The sequence below is a fragment of the Sinocyclocheilus anshuiensis genome, unplaced genomic scaffold (genome assembly GCF_001515605.1).
Source record: "Sinocyclocheilus anshuiensis isolate Anshui unplaced genomic scaffold, SAMN03320099.WGS_v1.1 scaffold729, whole genome shotgun sequence".
Classification (NCBI taxonomy): domain Eukaryota; kingdom Metazoa; phylum Chordata; class Actinopteri; order Cypriniformes; family Cyprinidae; genus Sinocyclocheilus; species Sinocyclocheilus anshuiensis.
The window spans coordinates 24,623-38,369 of record NW_015536561.1 but is presented as its reverse complement, the minus strand read 5'-3'; the positions used below and the strand labels follow the sequence as shown (position 1 = coordinate 38,369).

The following is a 13,747-nucleotide window of genomic DNA, read 5'->3' as shown; positions in this document are numbered from 1 at the left end:
TCAGTTGCTTTGACACAATCTGTATTGTTAAAAGCGCTATATAAATAAAGGTGACTTGACTTGACTTGAAAAGCCTGTTGACTTTTGCCGTTTATCTAATATGATTTTGGAAGTTTTTTTTAAACATTAGTTTTTTATTTAATTGGTTCCACATTATTTGTTGATTTTTACTTTATTTAAGCAATTGACGGCTAACTGCCGCTAATTCAAAAGTGAAAGTAAAATGCGCACGATGCTTTTAAGCTATTTAAAAGCGAAGGAAAGCGAGGAAAAGAGGGAAAATTCAAACGAACTAAAAACGAACAATTGCTTTACGCCAAATTGCCGCTATTTCAAAGTGAAAGTAAAATGCGCACACCGCTTTTACAATCTATTTAAAAGCGAAGGAAAGCGAGGAAAAGAGGGAACGCCCCGCCCCCACGGTGATACCGGTATTACCGGTGTTGTCACACGTCGATTAACCGGTGGGAAAATTTCCTCACCGTCACAACCCTAGTTTAAACTAGGTGTTTTATGAGGGCATGGACGAGTCTTAACTTTTATAAAGAATATCTCTTTGGGTTTGAGACTTTAGTCTTTGCAACTTTAGGGATCTTATCTATTCACAAACAGCTTGTAACACTCCAAAGAGAAAGGAAAACTTGAAATCGCATCATATGACCCCTTTAAAAGATGCATATTTAAATTCATTGCTGCTACAGACAAACAAGTTCATGTTTTTAAAATGACGTCAAGTAATTGTCATCCTTCCTCTTGCTAGCAACAAATGTGGTCTCGCAAGAGTTTCTGCGCCATCTTCTACATTTTTTTTTTATCATGTGCATTAGTTGCATTCTAGGTTAGGCCAGTGTTAGGCACCAAGGTGAGACACTGAAATAGTCATCTCCAATGTCACTATGATTCAGCTTCATCATCTCCTGAAGTTATTTCAGCTGCTTTCAGTAAAAACCGGCTTATTCTCACAAGCCTGGTTATTTTTGGCTGACCCTCTTTTTCTAAAACTGCACTGCACTCTCATTCACACATGCACTTTCTCACTAGCAAAAACAACCACAACCTTTCTTAGTTCTTCAAAAAGAGGAGAGAGTGGGAAGGAGAAAAAGGAGAGACTTAAGTGAGAGAAAGAAAAAATGAAGGAAATAGAAGAAAGAGAAGTGGATAAAACCCTTCTATTCTTGCTCATGTGAGGATGTTTATGAGGCACATCAGGCCACTTCATTTTGCAACAACACAGAAACAGAAATAAATTAAAATGTAGAAAAACAGAGCCACAAAAATGTCAAGACTTTCATTTGACGCAACCAGAGTGGCCCTTGTGCGGCTGCTTTGACAAACACTGCAGATTGTTTTTGGAATATAAATACTCTCGCCGCTGACTCTATGTCCTGCCTAAAGTGACCACAGAGGACCAGACAGCCACACATCACCACATGGCCTTTGGCCAGGCTGACAAATTTATATCACGGGCATTCATGGTGGAACACCTCAAGACAAAGTGTATGGCGGAAAGCATCCTGCCACCAGGGAAAGTGCCAGAAAAGGTTAAATAGGTCTGAAGAGGAAAGCATGGACAGGAGAAAATTTTAAATGTCAGATTTCATTTGTAAAATCCAGGTAAAACGTGAGTAGTTTGTGGCAAAAACAAAGAGGTGCCGCCTTTGAAGAATCTTCTATTCAATTCCAGAGGGAGCAAGCAATGTCCCCTGGTTTTACTTCATATTTCCAAACGATTTGTTTAGATGTTGGGTGACAGATGCCACAGTTGCTGGATTCAGACTGTAAGATGATTTGGAGGTTGTGTTTGGTCGGTTTCTGCACAACGGTGAGAAAAGCAAATAACCCTAAACAAGCACCCACCAAACTTTGATCCATGTGACCACCAGATACAATATCATGAGAACACGGGCTACTCATTAAAAAAAATGAGTGGAAATAAATTGCCATATTTTAAGCCCTGTCCTGTGTATGTAAAGTCCATGAGGCCGGAGGGTGTCACATTTGTCATTTTAGGTTTCAGAAGGGTGCTCAGGAACATTCAATGATGCGGTCTTCACAGCCGACTTGAATCCTGACAGTCTATGTGGCATTACATCATTAAATTGTGGACTTGGAAGAGGGCATCATTGGGGACAGGGTTTGACAAGGCAGCTACAAGTGACACATGCATTTGCTGGACCAGTTATGATACCAGTTATGATGGACCAGTTATGATATCAGTCAGATTTTATTAGTGATTTGACATTAATGCGAGGGTGTCTAATCCTGCTCCTGGAGGGCCAATATCTGGCAGAGTTTAGCTCTAACACACTTGTCTTTAAGTTTCTAGTAATCCTGAAGACCTTGATTAACTGGTTCATGTGTTTTTAATTATGATTGGAGCTAAACTCTGCAGGATAGTGGCTTCAGGAGCAGAACTGGACATCCTGGATAGCTTTTTCAAGTCAGAAAGCTATGTCAGAAAGGACATGTCATTTCATACAAACCTGACCAAAGTCCGAACATCAACAGTGAACTTAGTCTTGATGTCAACAATGACAGAGTTTGTTCATCAAGATAAAGAAGAACTGAGAGTGACTGCACTTAAAACACCAGAAAGGGCTGGGACGACTCGGAACACGTCCCATCTCAAGGGTGGTGGGAAAGTCATTGCCGGGTGTTGGGTTTCGTGGGAAAATTCTTGACCTTCTACTGAACCCTACTTGCCTCCAGAAAAATCTAGACCCCTTCATATTGCCCCTCCCATCCTCTTCAAAAAACACTCCAATTGAGACACTCCATCATACCGCAAGCTCTTTTTAGTGTATCCTCCCCCATTTCTGATGTTCCAGCCTCAGCATCTGTCCTCGCCTTGTTTATCAAATCCATATAAGGTCAAAACTCTGCTGTCTCTTTCCTCTGGGAAGTCTGGGAGCATTTGCTCTGGCCTGGGACCTTCAGAAGGCAGGAATCTGTTTGTGATTGCTTGAGCCTGTTTGGTGCTCTGCACTCCAGCTGTCTCAATGCACTTGATTGTTGGTTGACTTGATCTTGATGAGGCAAAATGCAATCTTTGGTGTGTGAGTGTGATTAATGCAATAAGCCCCGATCCGTCCTCACAGCCATGCAGCTAATCTAACAAGAAGAACTTAAATTGAAAAGTGCAAACCATGGATAACACAGACTGGATTTGTTTACTTGCCGATAGAGCCATGCAAACCAGTTTCAACCACAAGATCACCTCAGACAGACCAAAAATTGGTTCCTGCAGCACAACAGTGGGTGAATGCAAGAAAACAGATCTGTATTCTGCATTATACAGAGGGTTGCACAGCTGAATGGGTCAGTTAGGTAGCACAGTCCCACTCGAATGGTGCACTTTGTTCAAAGCAAAAAGGTTGCCAACTCCCAGTCCAAGGTAGAGAATAAGAAATCAGACCTCAGTAGCCTCCCTCATGGCTTCTCTATGTCACATCTGGCTGCAAGGCAGTGGAAGATAATGGTTGCTTTAGATAAAGGGTCAAAGGTAAAGGAAGAAAGAGAGAGCAACACTAACGTAGAGACAGTGGTAGAGAAAGGGAAGACCACTGGATCAGTATCAGGAGTCGAAGGTCAGCTAAATAGGACATACCTGAACAGTCTTCTTGATCCTTTGAGATGGGCCAGGGTAGTCTTTGGAGTACAGGTCTGTCAGAAAGAGGGAATTGATAAGCGTGGATTTGCCCAATCCAGACTCACCTAGAACAGGAAAGAAATAAAAATGTTAAGTGGCTGTGCTTAACTTGTGCCAGGATGAAATGCCAAATGCAAGAGACAGATGGAGACACCCATACTTAAAAACAGGAGGTGATGAATATGAGATTCTCCACAGATCCTCACAAGCTTTCTCACATCCATCCACCCACACAGAAACACACAATTAGTTTTGTTGTTTTTGAGCCAACCAGTGGCACATGTGGGACCCTAGCCAGAACTTCAATAGTTTCTTCTTGAAGACAGCAATCGAATGACAGCAAATTCATGGGTATATTGGGAAAATGTTGTGGACAAAGAGGAAGAGTGAGAGAAAGAAAGCTATTTTATTCTGAAGGAATAAAACATTGCTTGCTCCATTCCCTCTAGCCAACTCCACACTTCTCTTTACAACTGATGAGCACAAGGCGGTGTCATTCTGAACATCTCTTGAATTGGGGGAAGGGAACGCTTGGGCTCATCTGGCAGAACAGACCACCAATGTACACCATCCTCACCCACTCAAATACACATTCTCACTCCACGTTTTTGACACAAGCTTGATCCTAGGCTTCAAGTGGGGGTGTTCAAAGCTCCTTCTCTCAATAAACAATCTTCCCACTGACAATCCTCAGCTTCTGAGCTTCCAAATCTTGCCTTATTCATTTACTACACCAGGCCCTATGTGGACATTTACCATATGTAAGATGAAACCAAATATTCAGTGGTAAAGATTTTGATTTATTCATTGATGTTTGATTGGATTGTAAGACTACTATTAAAATATGAATATTTCAATTGTAAATTATATGATTTAACTCTTATAATCTTCATTACAACATCAACCAAATTAACCAAAGTATGAGCAGTTACCAGTGTGTCCCATGGAGCCAAAACAGTTCAACATTTTGACACACACACACACACACACACACACACACACACACACACCTTAAGATTCTCTGCGCTATGCCAGAGATAACACACAGACACCAAACCCACCCTCTGCCTGCTAAGTAAATTTACTCCTCCTTGCCTCAGGCTACAAAGACTTACCTAAACAAGACAGAGTGACTGGACTGTGAGAGCATCTATGTGTGTGGGGTTGGGGGAAGATAAGAGATGTCAGCAACCTGAAACTGAGGCGACCAGTGGAAGAGAACGAAAGGGGGGAGGAGAGACAGATAGAGAGAAACAGAGTAGTGTTTGGTCTGCCTGCACTTACACTGACATTTTAATGGAAGCCATGTACCAACACACAAGACCATGGGGAAACAGCAACATATAGACACACACACACACACACACACACACACACACACACACACACACACACACACACACCTTAAGATTCTCTGCGCTATGCCAGAGATAACACACAGACACCAAACCCACCCTCTGCCTGCTAAGTAAATTTACTCCTCCTTGCCTCAGGCTACAAAGACTTACCTAAACAAGACAGAGTGACTGGACTGTGAGAGCATCTATGTGTGTGGGGTTGGGGGAAGATAAGAGATGTCAGCAACCTGAAACTGAGGCGACCAGTGGAAGAGAACGAAAGGGGGGAGGAGAGACAGATAGAGAGAAACAGAGTAGTGTTTGGTCTGCCTGCACTTACACTGACATTTTAATGGAAGCCATGTACCAACACACAAGACCATGGGGAAACAGCATATTTTCTTTTTTTCCACTAACATATGCAGGATTTACCTAACCTAACTAGCGATGACAGTTGAATAAATTTCAAACAAATTCAAAGAAACTGAAATTGATTTTTTTATAATGTACCACAATTTCCACATGTTATATGTTTAGACTAGTGTTATTTTAGTATTATTTATATCAATATTACAAATTAGATTATATATTTTCAGTTTTCATTTTAATTTTAGGTTTAAAGCTTTACTAATTTTGTAGTGTGCTCATTGTTTTTTTTTTACTATTTTTTTTTAAATATTTCTATTTAGTTTTAATTTATTTTTGTAATTTTAGTACTTAAAAATTTCACTTAGTTGCTAAGTCAACATTTTTGAATTTTAAGATTTTTATCTAATGTATTTTATTTCAGGTGTATTTCAATTATCAAAATGATCACTACTTTTTGATAGTTTAAGTTAATGATAAAAACACTGGGTTACACAGGTAAAAGTTCAGCATTTTAAGTTTAAAAGTTAGACATAGTCCCAAAATGAAGACAAAAATGCATTTTGCGACCATTCAGATAATAAAAATACTTTTCATAAATATAATAATGAAAAAAAGATTGTTGTTATTGTTGCAATTTACTTTTGATTACATAACTGATTGGTTAAAACCACATAAAATGTTTGTGAAAACATACAAAAATCTAAATTTGTTGCAAGTCTGATTGTTCAAACCATTTCCAGAGGTTAGTTTAGGCTAGTTAAAGGCTGTGCTTTCCAGAAACCACACATTAGTATTAGTACACACACACACACACACACACACACACACACACACACACACACACACACACACACACACACACACACGCACAGCAGGATGTATTCATGAAATCCTGATGCCACTGCTTTAACGGGTGAGAGTAATTAGATTAGCCTCCATCTCCAGATATCTCTAACGCACTGTTTCTCCCTCTCTTTCCCGCTCACCCCCTCAGGGCAAAGCCAGACCCAATTAGCCTCTTCCCCTTTTTTAATCAAATATCGGTCCGCATGATCTCTGAAAATGAGACGCTTCAGTCACACATCAAGGATCCAGGTCTAGTTCACAGTTGGCTGACCTTTATCAGACCCATGGATGAATGGAGTGAACCCACCTCCCCGTCTCGTTTTGGGCCCTTTATCCTCTTTCTTTTACTACTCCAGTCAAAAGAGATACAGCACATGTGCTTTTCCAGCAGGGACAAACAGAGACACTGGAAAACCATTAAACAGAGGGAAAAGTCTATAGCAGTGCTAACAGACTGGCACAACCACATAGTGCGGATAAATAGACCCTATTTCCACTGGCTTTACGCTAAACTAGACCCAGACAGGCTATAAGGGGAACGGACATTTCAGAATAAAAGGCGCATGCTAGCATCACTTCCTGACCCAGTTTGACACGGTTCGCATTTAGCTTGAAAAAGTGGGGTGAATGGTGTTCAAAAGCATTTGAATCACCTGTTTCTTGCAGTATGTTTGTAAATTGTAAGTCTTTTAAAAAATATCTAAAAATCTTAAACTTACATAAATAAAAACTTTAAAAAATTAAAGAATTTATTTTTTAAAAATAAAAAAAATAAAATTATTTAAAACTTAAAAAATAAGTTAAATAGAAATATAAAAAATTACTAACAAACATAACAAAAAAGAAAAATAGTATGAAAATGTACATATATATATATTTTTTTATTATTATTATTTTTTTTTATTAATGTTGTTTGGTTTCCAACATTCTTCAAAATATCTTTTGTGTTCAACAACAACTACAAAAAAAAGTCAAACAGGTTTAAAAAGACATGAAGGTGAGTAAATGATGACAGAACTTAAATTTTTTGGGTAAACTATCCATTTAATAATTTAGAAAAGTGCTTTAACATGGACTTAAAGATTTATGACAATTAATCAATCATCAATTAATCAAACTTTTGAGATTGAAAGATACTTTTCTACCATTATTAATTGCTACTACCCTGAATGGACGGGAGGACTAGGACTAGGACAAATGGACAAATTTTCCAAGAGATTCCACACATTCTTCTTGACTTTCATCTTTTTACCTCTTCCTGTCATCACACTCTGGGCCAGAAAGCACCCCAGGGCCCATTACTGGGCTCAGATATCCTGACAATCCCCCACCTCTTTTCCACTGCCCTGCCCCCCATCCAATCCCAGCTACCCCATCTCTCTCTCTTGCCGTCTTTTCTGTTCGCTCACTCACTCTTTTCCCATCATAAAAGGGGCTCAAGCACTGCTGCCATGCAGTTCCTTAACCCTTTAACAAACAGATAGCGGACAGAGAGCGAAAGAGAGGCCCACTACCCCAACACATAAACAGAGTCAAATTGCTGGTGCAAATAAACAGCAGAACAAACTATTTTAATTTGTATAACTATTAGAATTATAATTTGTTAATTAGTTTGAACAAACTAGAGCTTCGGAAATCACTCAGATCAAGTATTTATTACTGATTTTAAAGGACGTGAGAATGCAAGTGTGATAGCAATGTGTGTTTAACTGGTTTGCGGAGAGGGGCTCCAGTAGTGATAAGATCCATTGTTCGGCAGCAAAGGTCAGAGTTCATCTCCGAACAGCCTGAGATAACAATCAGTAACACTTTGAAAAAAACTCCCATGGACACACTCACACACACAAAACTTCAAATAGGAAGACCTACGAGGTGACACGTGTGATGTAACACACTGCACGCGCACAATCAGCATACACACTCTACATCAACTCACATGCAGATATGCTGGAAATGAGTCAGATTTTAGCCAACGGCAATGTGAGACTCTCAAACACACATCTTCTGCCCTAAGCTATGGACTATGTTTCTTCCATGTGCATCAATTTCTGTTCTGAATCTGCAATATTATATAATTTATATTTATACAACAGCTTTAAGAAATTTTTCAACTGGTAGAGTAATAGCTCTTCAAAAGGCATTGTTCTCATTCATAGAAGTCTTCAAACAACTGAAAGTTGGTATGTTGCCAACCACATGGACACTTCAGGGGACTCTGGCTAAGATACACCTTCCACATGATTTTACTGCGCTTGTGATTTCTCAGAAGGTCCAAGCAGCTTTCCAGGAACCTACACCAGGATTGAAAGATTCAGAGACCTAAAGCATAATTTGCATGTTCTGATTAGAGAACATCACTTTCCATAATGCGACATTAAGCTACATTTCACCACTGAGTGTACAGTACAGATATTAAAGTTCTTTAATAAATCATGCAAGATGTCATGAAGAAATGACAAACAACAAGCCCTACTCTACACTGCCCAAAACTCACTTTGAATCATCGGTGGCAAATTTTTAAAATATAAAAACCGTACTTACAGTCTGTGAGTCAGAACAGCCGGCATTGTAGTCTCCACTTGCATTATAAGACTGACAGACTGCAACGGTTTGACTTAAAAATCTTCGTTTGTGTTCTACTGAAGAAACAAAGTCACCTACATCTTGGATGCCCTGGGGGTAAGCAGATAAACATCAAATTTTCATTTTTGGGTGAACTATCTCTTTAAAGGGCCACACATCTTGAAGTAGAGGTCTGCACAGGACCCGCTCCCACGATATATTCACTCTTTGTTCACCCGCTGTCCGCTTACAATATTTTTCTTCCCGACCCGACCGTTCCCGCTAAATTTAGATCTCGTTTCCAGAATCTCACATTTAAATTTCCGCTACTGAAAGAAAGAGAGATAGGCTAACAAATAAAAGTGTAGTCTGTGTATGTGTATGTTATTTTATTCGTCTTGTCAAGAGTCTTGAATTTATTGACTTTGACTTGAATTTATATGAATTATCTTAAGACACAAAATTCGTTTAATATTTTATGTAACACAGTAGGAAAAAAAGTGTCAGAGAAAATAAAAATGTTGTACAAAAATTGTATTTCTTATTTTTATTCGTCTTGTCAGGATACAATTAGTTTAACATTTACAACACAATAGGAAAAAGTGTCGCAAAGAGAAAAAAAAAAAAAAATGTAGGTTGTTCAAAAATAGCCTATTAGCAATTTTTATCCGTCTTGTCAAAATGCTAAATTCGTTTGACACTTTTCTGTTAACACAGTAGGAAAGTCGCAGAGAAAAATAAATAAATATAACATCTGTCATTTAAAATGATAGGCTAAGCAAAATATAAACAAAACCGAGTTGACCGCCCTTCAAGGACAGCGCATTCACACTTTGCTTCATCCTTATTCTGCTCTGTCACTCATCGACAACCTGCCTGTTCTGTCTGACGGCCGTATATTTAGGCTACCACAGGTACAGCCTGCTCTGAGCATCGTTATGCACATGCTGTGCACAGACCCCGCAAATAAAACGTGTGAAGCAGAAAGCATGCGTGCAGCGCGTGTATAACAGTCCGAATGCAGGCTGTATCGGTGGTCAATAAGAATAAAGCGCAGATATGCTGTTCTGAATGGACGTCGGGAACGGGATATTGTTAGACCGCCCGCTCCTGTTCAAATTACACCAGAGTTACCGACGTTTTACGCGTTTTATTCGGGAATTTAATCCCGCGGGTCCCATGGGAATGCAGACCTCTATCTTGAAGGCAACACAACTAGCTTTCTACAAAGACTAGTGTGGCTCAAAAGGTTGGTTTACCAAACAGGAAACCACAAACTAGACAAGCCTATATAACAGAGGAAGGGAATGAGTGACAGACATAGAATGAGTAACAACTTGGAAGAGGAATAGAGGAACAGAAAAAATAAAGAGATTATTTCACGCCAGAGCTGGAAAGCAAACTCACTGCAAATGCTAACAGACACAAACCCAGTTGCTATGGCGAAACGCTCCGTGACAGTTATGTCACCGAGATCCATATTTCCAATACAGCTTTAGTCACAGCATCCAAACCACAGAGTGTGTGTGATGGTGACAAGAGTATTGATCATCCCAAACGTTCCTCATATATCTACTCTTGTATGTGGGTATTTACTCATTCATCAGCCAAAAAAAACACTTTCCATTCAAAGCCACAGACAGATAATTCACTTAAAGCAAACATACAAAAGCTATCTCATTGTGAGTGTCATTTTACAAAACAAGTGCCATTTGTGTTCCTCGCGTATGTGAAGAAAGACTTTTTCAAATAATCACTGATGACAACATTACTATGTATTTTTTTTTCATCTTTTCGTATCATTGGTATCATAAAAGTTTAACTCATGTTACCATGATGGCATCATAAATAATAGACCTAAATAGAATTAAATACATAAATTTTACAAAATTTCAGCATTAAATTTTCTAACAAACATATTCTAGTTTCACAACCTTTCACACAAGACTTGCAATGTAAAATTGAACTGTAAATGTCAGCAATTAACATTTTATGAATATTTCCTGAGTGTTTTCTAAAGACATAATTACATACAATTTTTGTTAAAAAATAAAAAATAAAAATCTGCATTAACTTTTTAAGAAACATATGGTAAATTGAACTGCAAACGTGTCAACCGTGTTAATGTTAAATGAACATTCCCTGAAGACTTAATTACATCCAAACTTAATTTCGCTTGAAATGGAAGGACAATATTTATTTCATAGATGTCTAAAATCTTACAAAAACTTCAATCTGCAAACTTTTCACAGAATTTCTCACAGGTAGGCAAAAGAATTTTGCGACTTACCGACAACCATGAGTGTGAACTCAAACCCCCTCTTCACTGACTTCCTGTACACCTGGTTGGGGAGGTTGGCGAAGCCGACATAACCCTCCAGATTCCTCTGCTGGAAGAGAACACAGCTTTATTCCACATTCCACTGATTAAAGAGCAGAATGGCTCCTCCATTACAGTTATCCCTCTCAAAACAGGGCTCAGGGAGACTTCAGAGGAAAGATATTAAAGGCTATGCTAATATTAACATTACTTCCAGTGGATAATGACTTGAAGCCTAACTCCTAATCTCACATGCAGGGATACCACAACAAAGGATAACATGGAATTTTGCTAATTTGAGGAGAAGTAAACAGATCCGTGTTAAGTGCATATGAAAATAACACACCAAAACAGCTACAAGCCGACTAGTTTCTAGCCCAAAGACAAACTTTGGGAAACCAAGAGGCTGGGGAAGGGAGGATACATGGGATGAGGTGAAGCCTGTTCCTCATGCTCATTTACGTTTCGTATTAAATCCATCATAAACTCAATGTCGTCATACAGACAGTGGATTTCACTCCAGATCACAGTCAGCGCCTTGTCCAGCTGTAAGTCCTTCTCGAGCTCCTCCATCCCTTTCCATCTCTTGTAATCTCATGCTGTTAGAAGCACAGCGCTGAAGCACACGCTAGGCAAGGCAAACACAATTGATCACTCTGCTTTGGCTCCGCTGAGCTTCTCATGCATGGTAGGCCAATGGAAAAGTAGTAGGGCCATACTGATCATTTAGAGAGAGATTTTGAATGGGGAGGGCTACAGTTATCAGGGCAACTTAACTCTTTTTGGCCTGAATGAATGAACATGACAAGGTAAAAAAAATTATTAGAGATGCAAGTTACATCAGTATTATACTGGTTATAGGGCGATACCGATAAATTAGAAAACATTATCGACCAATAACCGATATGATACTGATGTAACATGCAACTCTAAAGATTTTCTTTCAAGAATAAATAATCTTATTTTCCCTGTTTTTACATTTATATTATTTTATTTTCCATTATCTAACGTTCACTTAAAATGAATCTTTAAACACTAATTTAATAATAATGTCAAATGCATTTTTTTCATTATTTTTTAAGATTGTACATTACAATGTTGCAATGGCAATTTTTGTATTTTATTTTTCATTTAGACAATACATTCCTTTAAACAAAATACAAAAACAAACATTCTTGGAAAGAAAATCATTAGAGATGGACATTAGATTGGCACTATGGTGGTTATTGGTGATACCGATCATTTAGAAAAATTATCAGCCAATAACCGATATGGTATCGATGTAACAAGCTTCTCTAATGAATCTTCAGAAAAAATATCAATAAAGTGTTAACTTTTCATATTGTACATTATAATGTTGCATGCCAAAATGTAACGGTTTTAGTGTTTTCTTTTTCATTTATTTAGACAAAATATTTTCAGATATGTACAATATAAAAATATGTGAAAATAATGAAAAAACAATTTAATTATGTAAAAAGTATAAACAGCATAGCCATTTATCAGTTATTGGCCATAACACAATTATCAGAAAATATTTATCGGCTTATTGTATTGGCTAGAATTTGAATATCGGTGCATCCCTAAAAATCATACAGCCTAGGAACAACGTGCTTAAATAAATGACAATTTTATTTGAAAAGAACAAAAAATCTAAATGGATTTGATATGAAACCTCTGACAGTTTATGAACAATTGCAGTGCAAAAAGCAGCAGCATCTTCTTCAAAACTATACTATATAATTCATACAGTCTATAAATAGCCATGCTCTGTGAAAAAGCTCAGGGCATTTTCCACTCTTTCACTCTTGAAGCGCTCTTACATAACTGTAAGATTGATGCCATGGCCCAACATGGCAAAAAACAAAACATCTGACCAAATGGGTGAACTAAATAATTGATTATCAAGCCCCCCTCCATGTTAGCATCCTAATTCAGATGTGCAATCTGGAGAACAGGACAGATTGAAGGATGCAAATAGTGTAGGTGGGAAACAATGTGGGTGTTCACAAGCTTACTAATCAGAATAGGTGTAACATTTGTGCAACTCATTCATCCTTTGAAAGATGTATAACACAGCTGATATGAGGACCCTAAATATCATGGCCCCAAAAAGCACTTGGAGTATTAAATGTATAAACTTATATAATATCAACTGACATCTGCAAAGAAATGATGCTAGCCTGTTTCTTGGAACCAACTTCACTTTTATGAGCTATTTTTCCAATTACTTTTAACCAAATGGCCCCATGTTGATTTTAAGCAGACATATGAAGTCAGTTTCCTTCAAGTTCACATGAATGGGATTGTGATATATGCTTGGTGACAGTTTTTGGCTGCTATTCTCTCTAACCCCATTGAAATGCATCTCCACTCACTGCTCTCCGCAAGAGAGCTGCGCATCATGCTTAGAGCCTGTCATTCTCATTTGCTGCTCCAAACAGCTATTAACAGCCCAACCATTTCACCCCAAAAACACATTTGTGTGCATCTGCAATCAAGATCATCTGTCTTGAGGTCAATGGTAATCAACATATTTAACATATTATTACATGTCAAAGAAAAAAGTCTTGACCAGGGGCGCATCAGGTATTCACGAGGGAGCCTATGGGTGATCCAGAGAGGGAACAAAATGTCAAAAACAAAAAGTGGATCCCATTGCAA

At 38.3% G+C, this 13,747-nt stretch overlaps 1 protein-coding gene across 6 annotated transcripts in view; it reads right to left on the bottom strand.

The window, feature by feature from the left end:
* LOC107701486 (septin-7-like) overlaps window positions 1–13,747 on the bottom strand; it is a 29,035-nt gene that overhangs the window by 13,518 nt on the left and 1,770 nt on the right. For 2 of the 6 annotated variants that reach the window (XM_016503503.1, XM_016503512.1), the window contains exons 1-3: window positions 11,546–11,671; window positions 11,054–11,150; window positions 3,608–3,714 (exon numbers count right to left, since the gene is read on the bottom strand). In XM_016503503.1, coding sequence (XP_016358989.1) covers window positions 3,608–3,714; window positions 11,054–11,150; window positions 11,546–11,656 — 315 coding nt within the window. In that variant the 5' untranslated portion in view covers window positions 11,657–11,671. Of the gene's footprint in view, window positions 1–3,607; window positions 3,715–11,053; window positions 11,154–11,545; window positions 11,672–13,747 lie in introns of those variants that run through there. The other 4 variants (XM_016503520.1, XM_016503539.1, XM_016503530.1 and 1 more) reach the window with 2 other exon arrangements.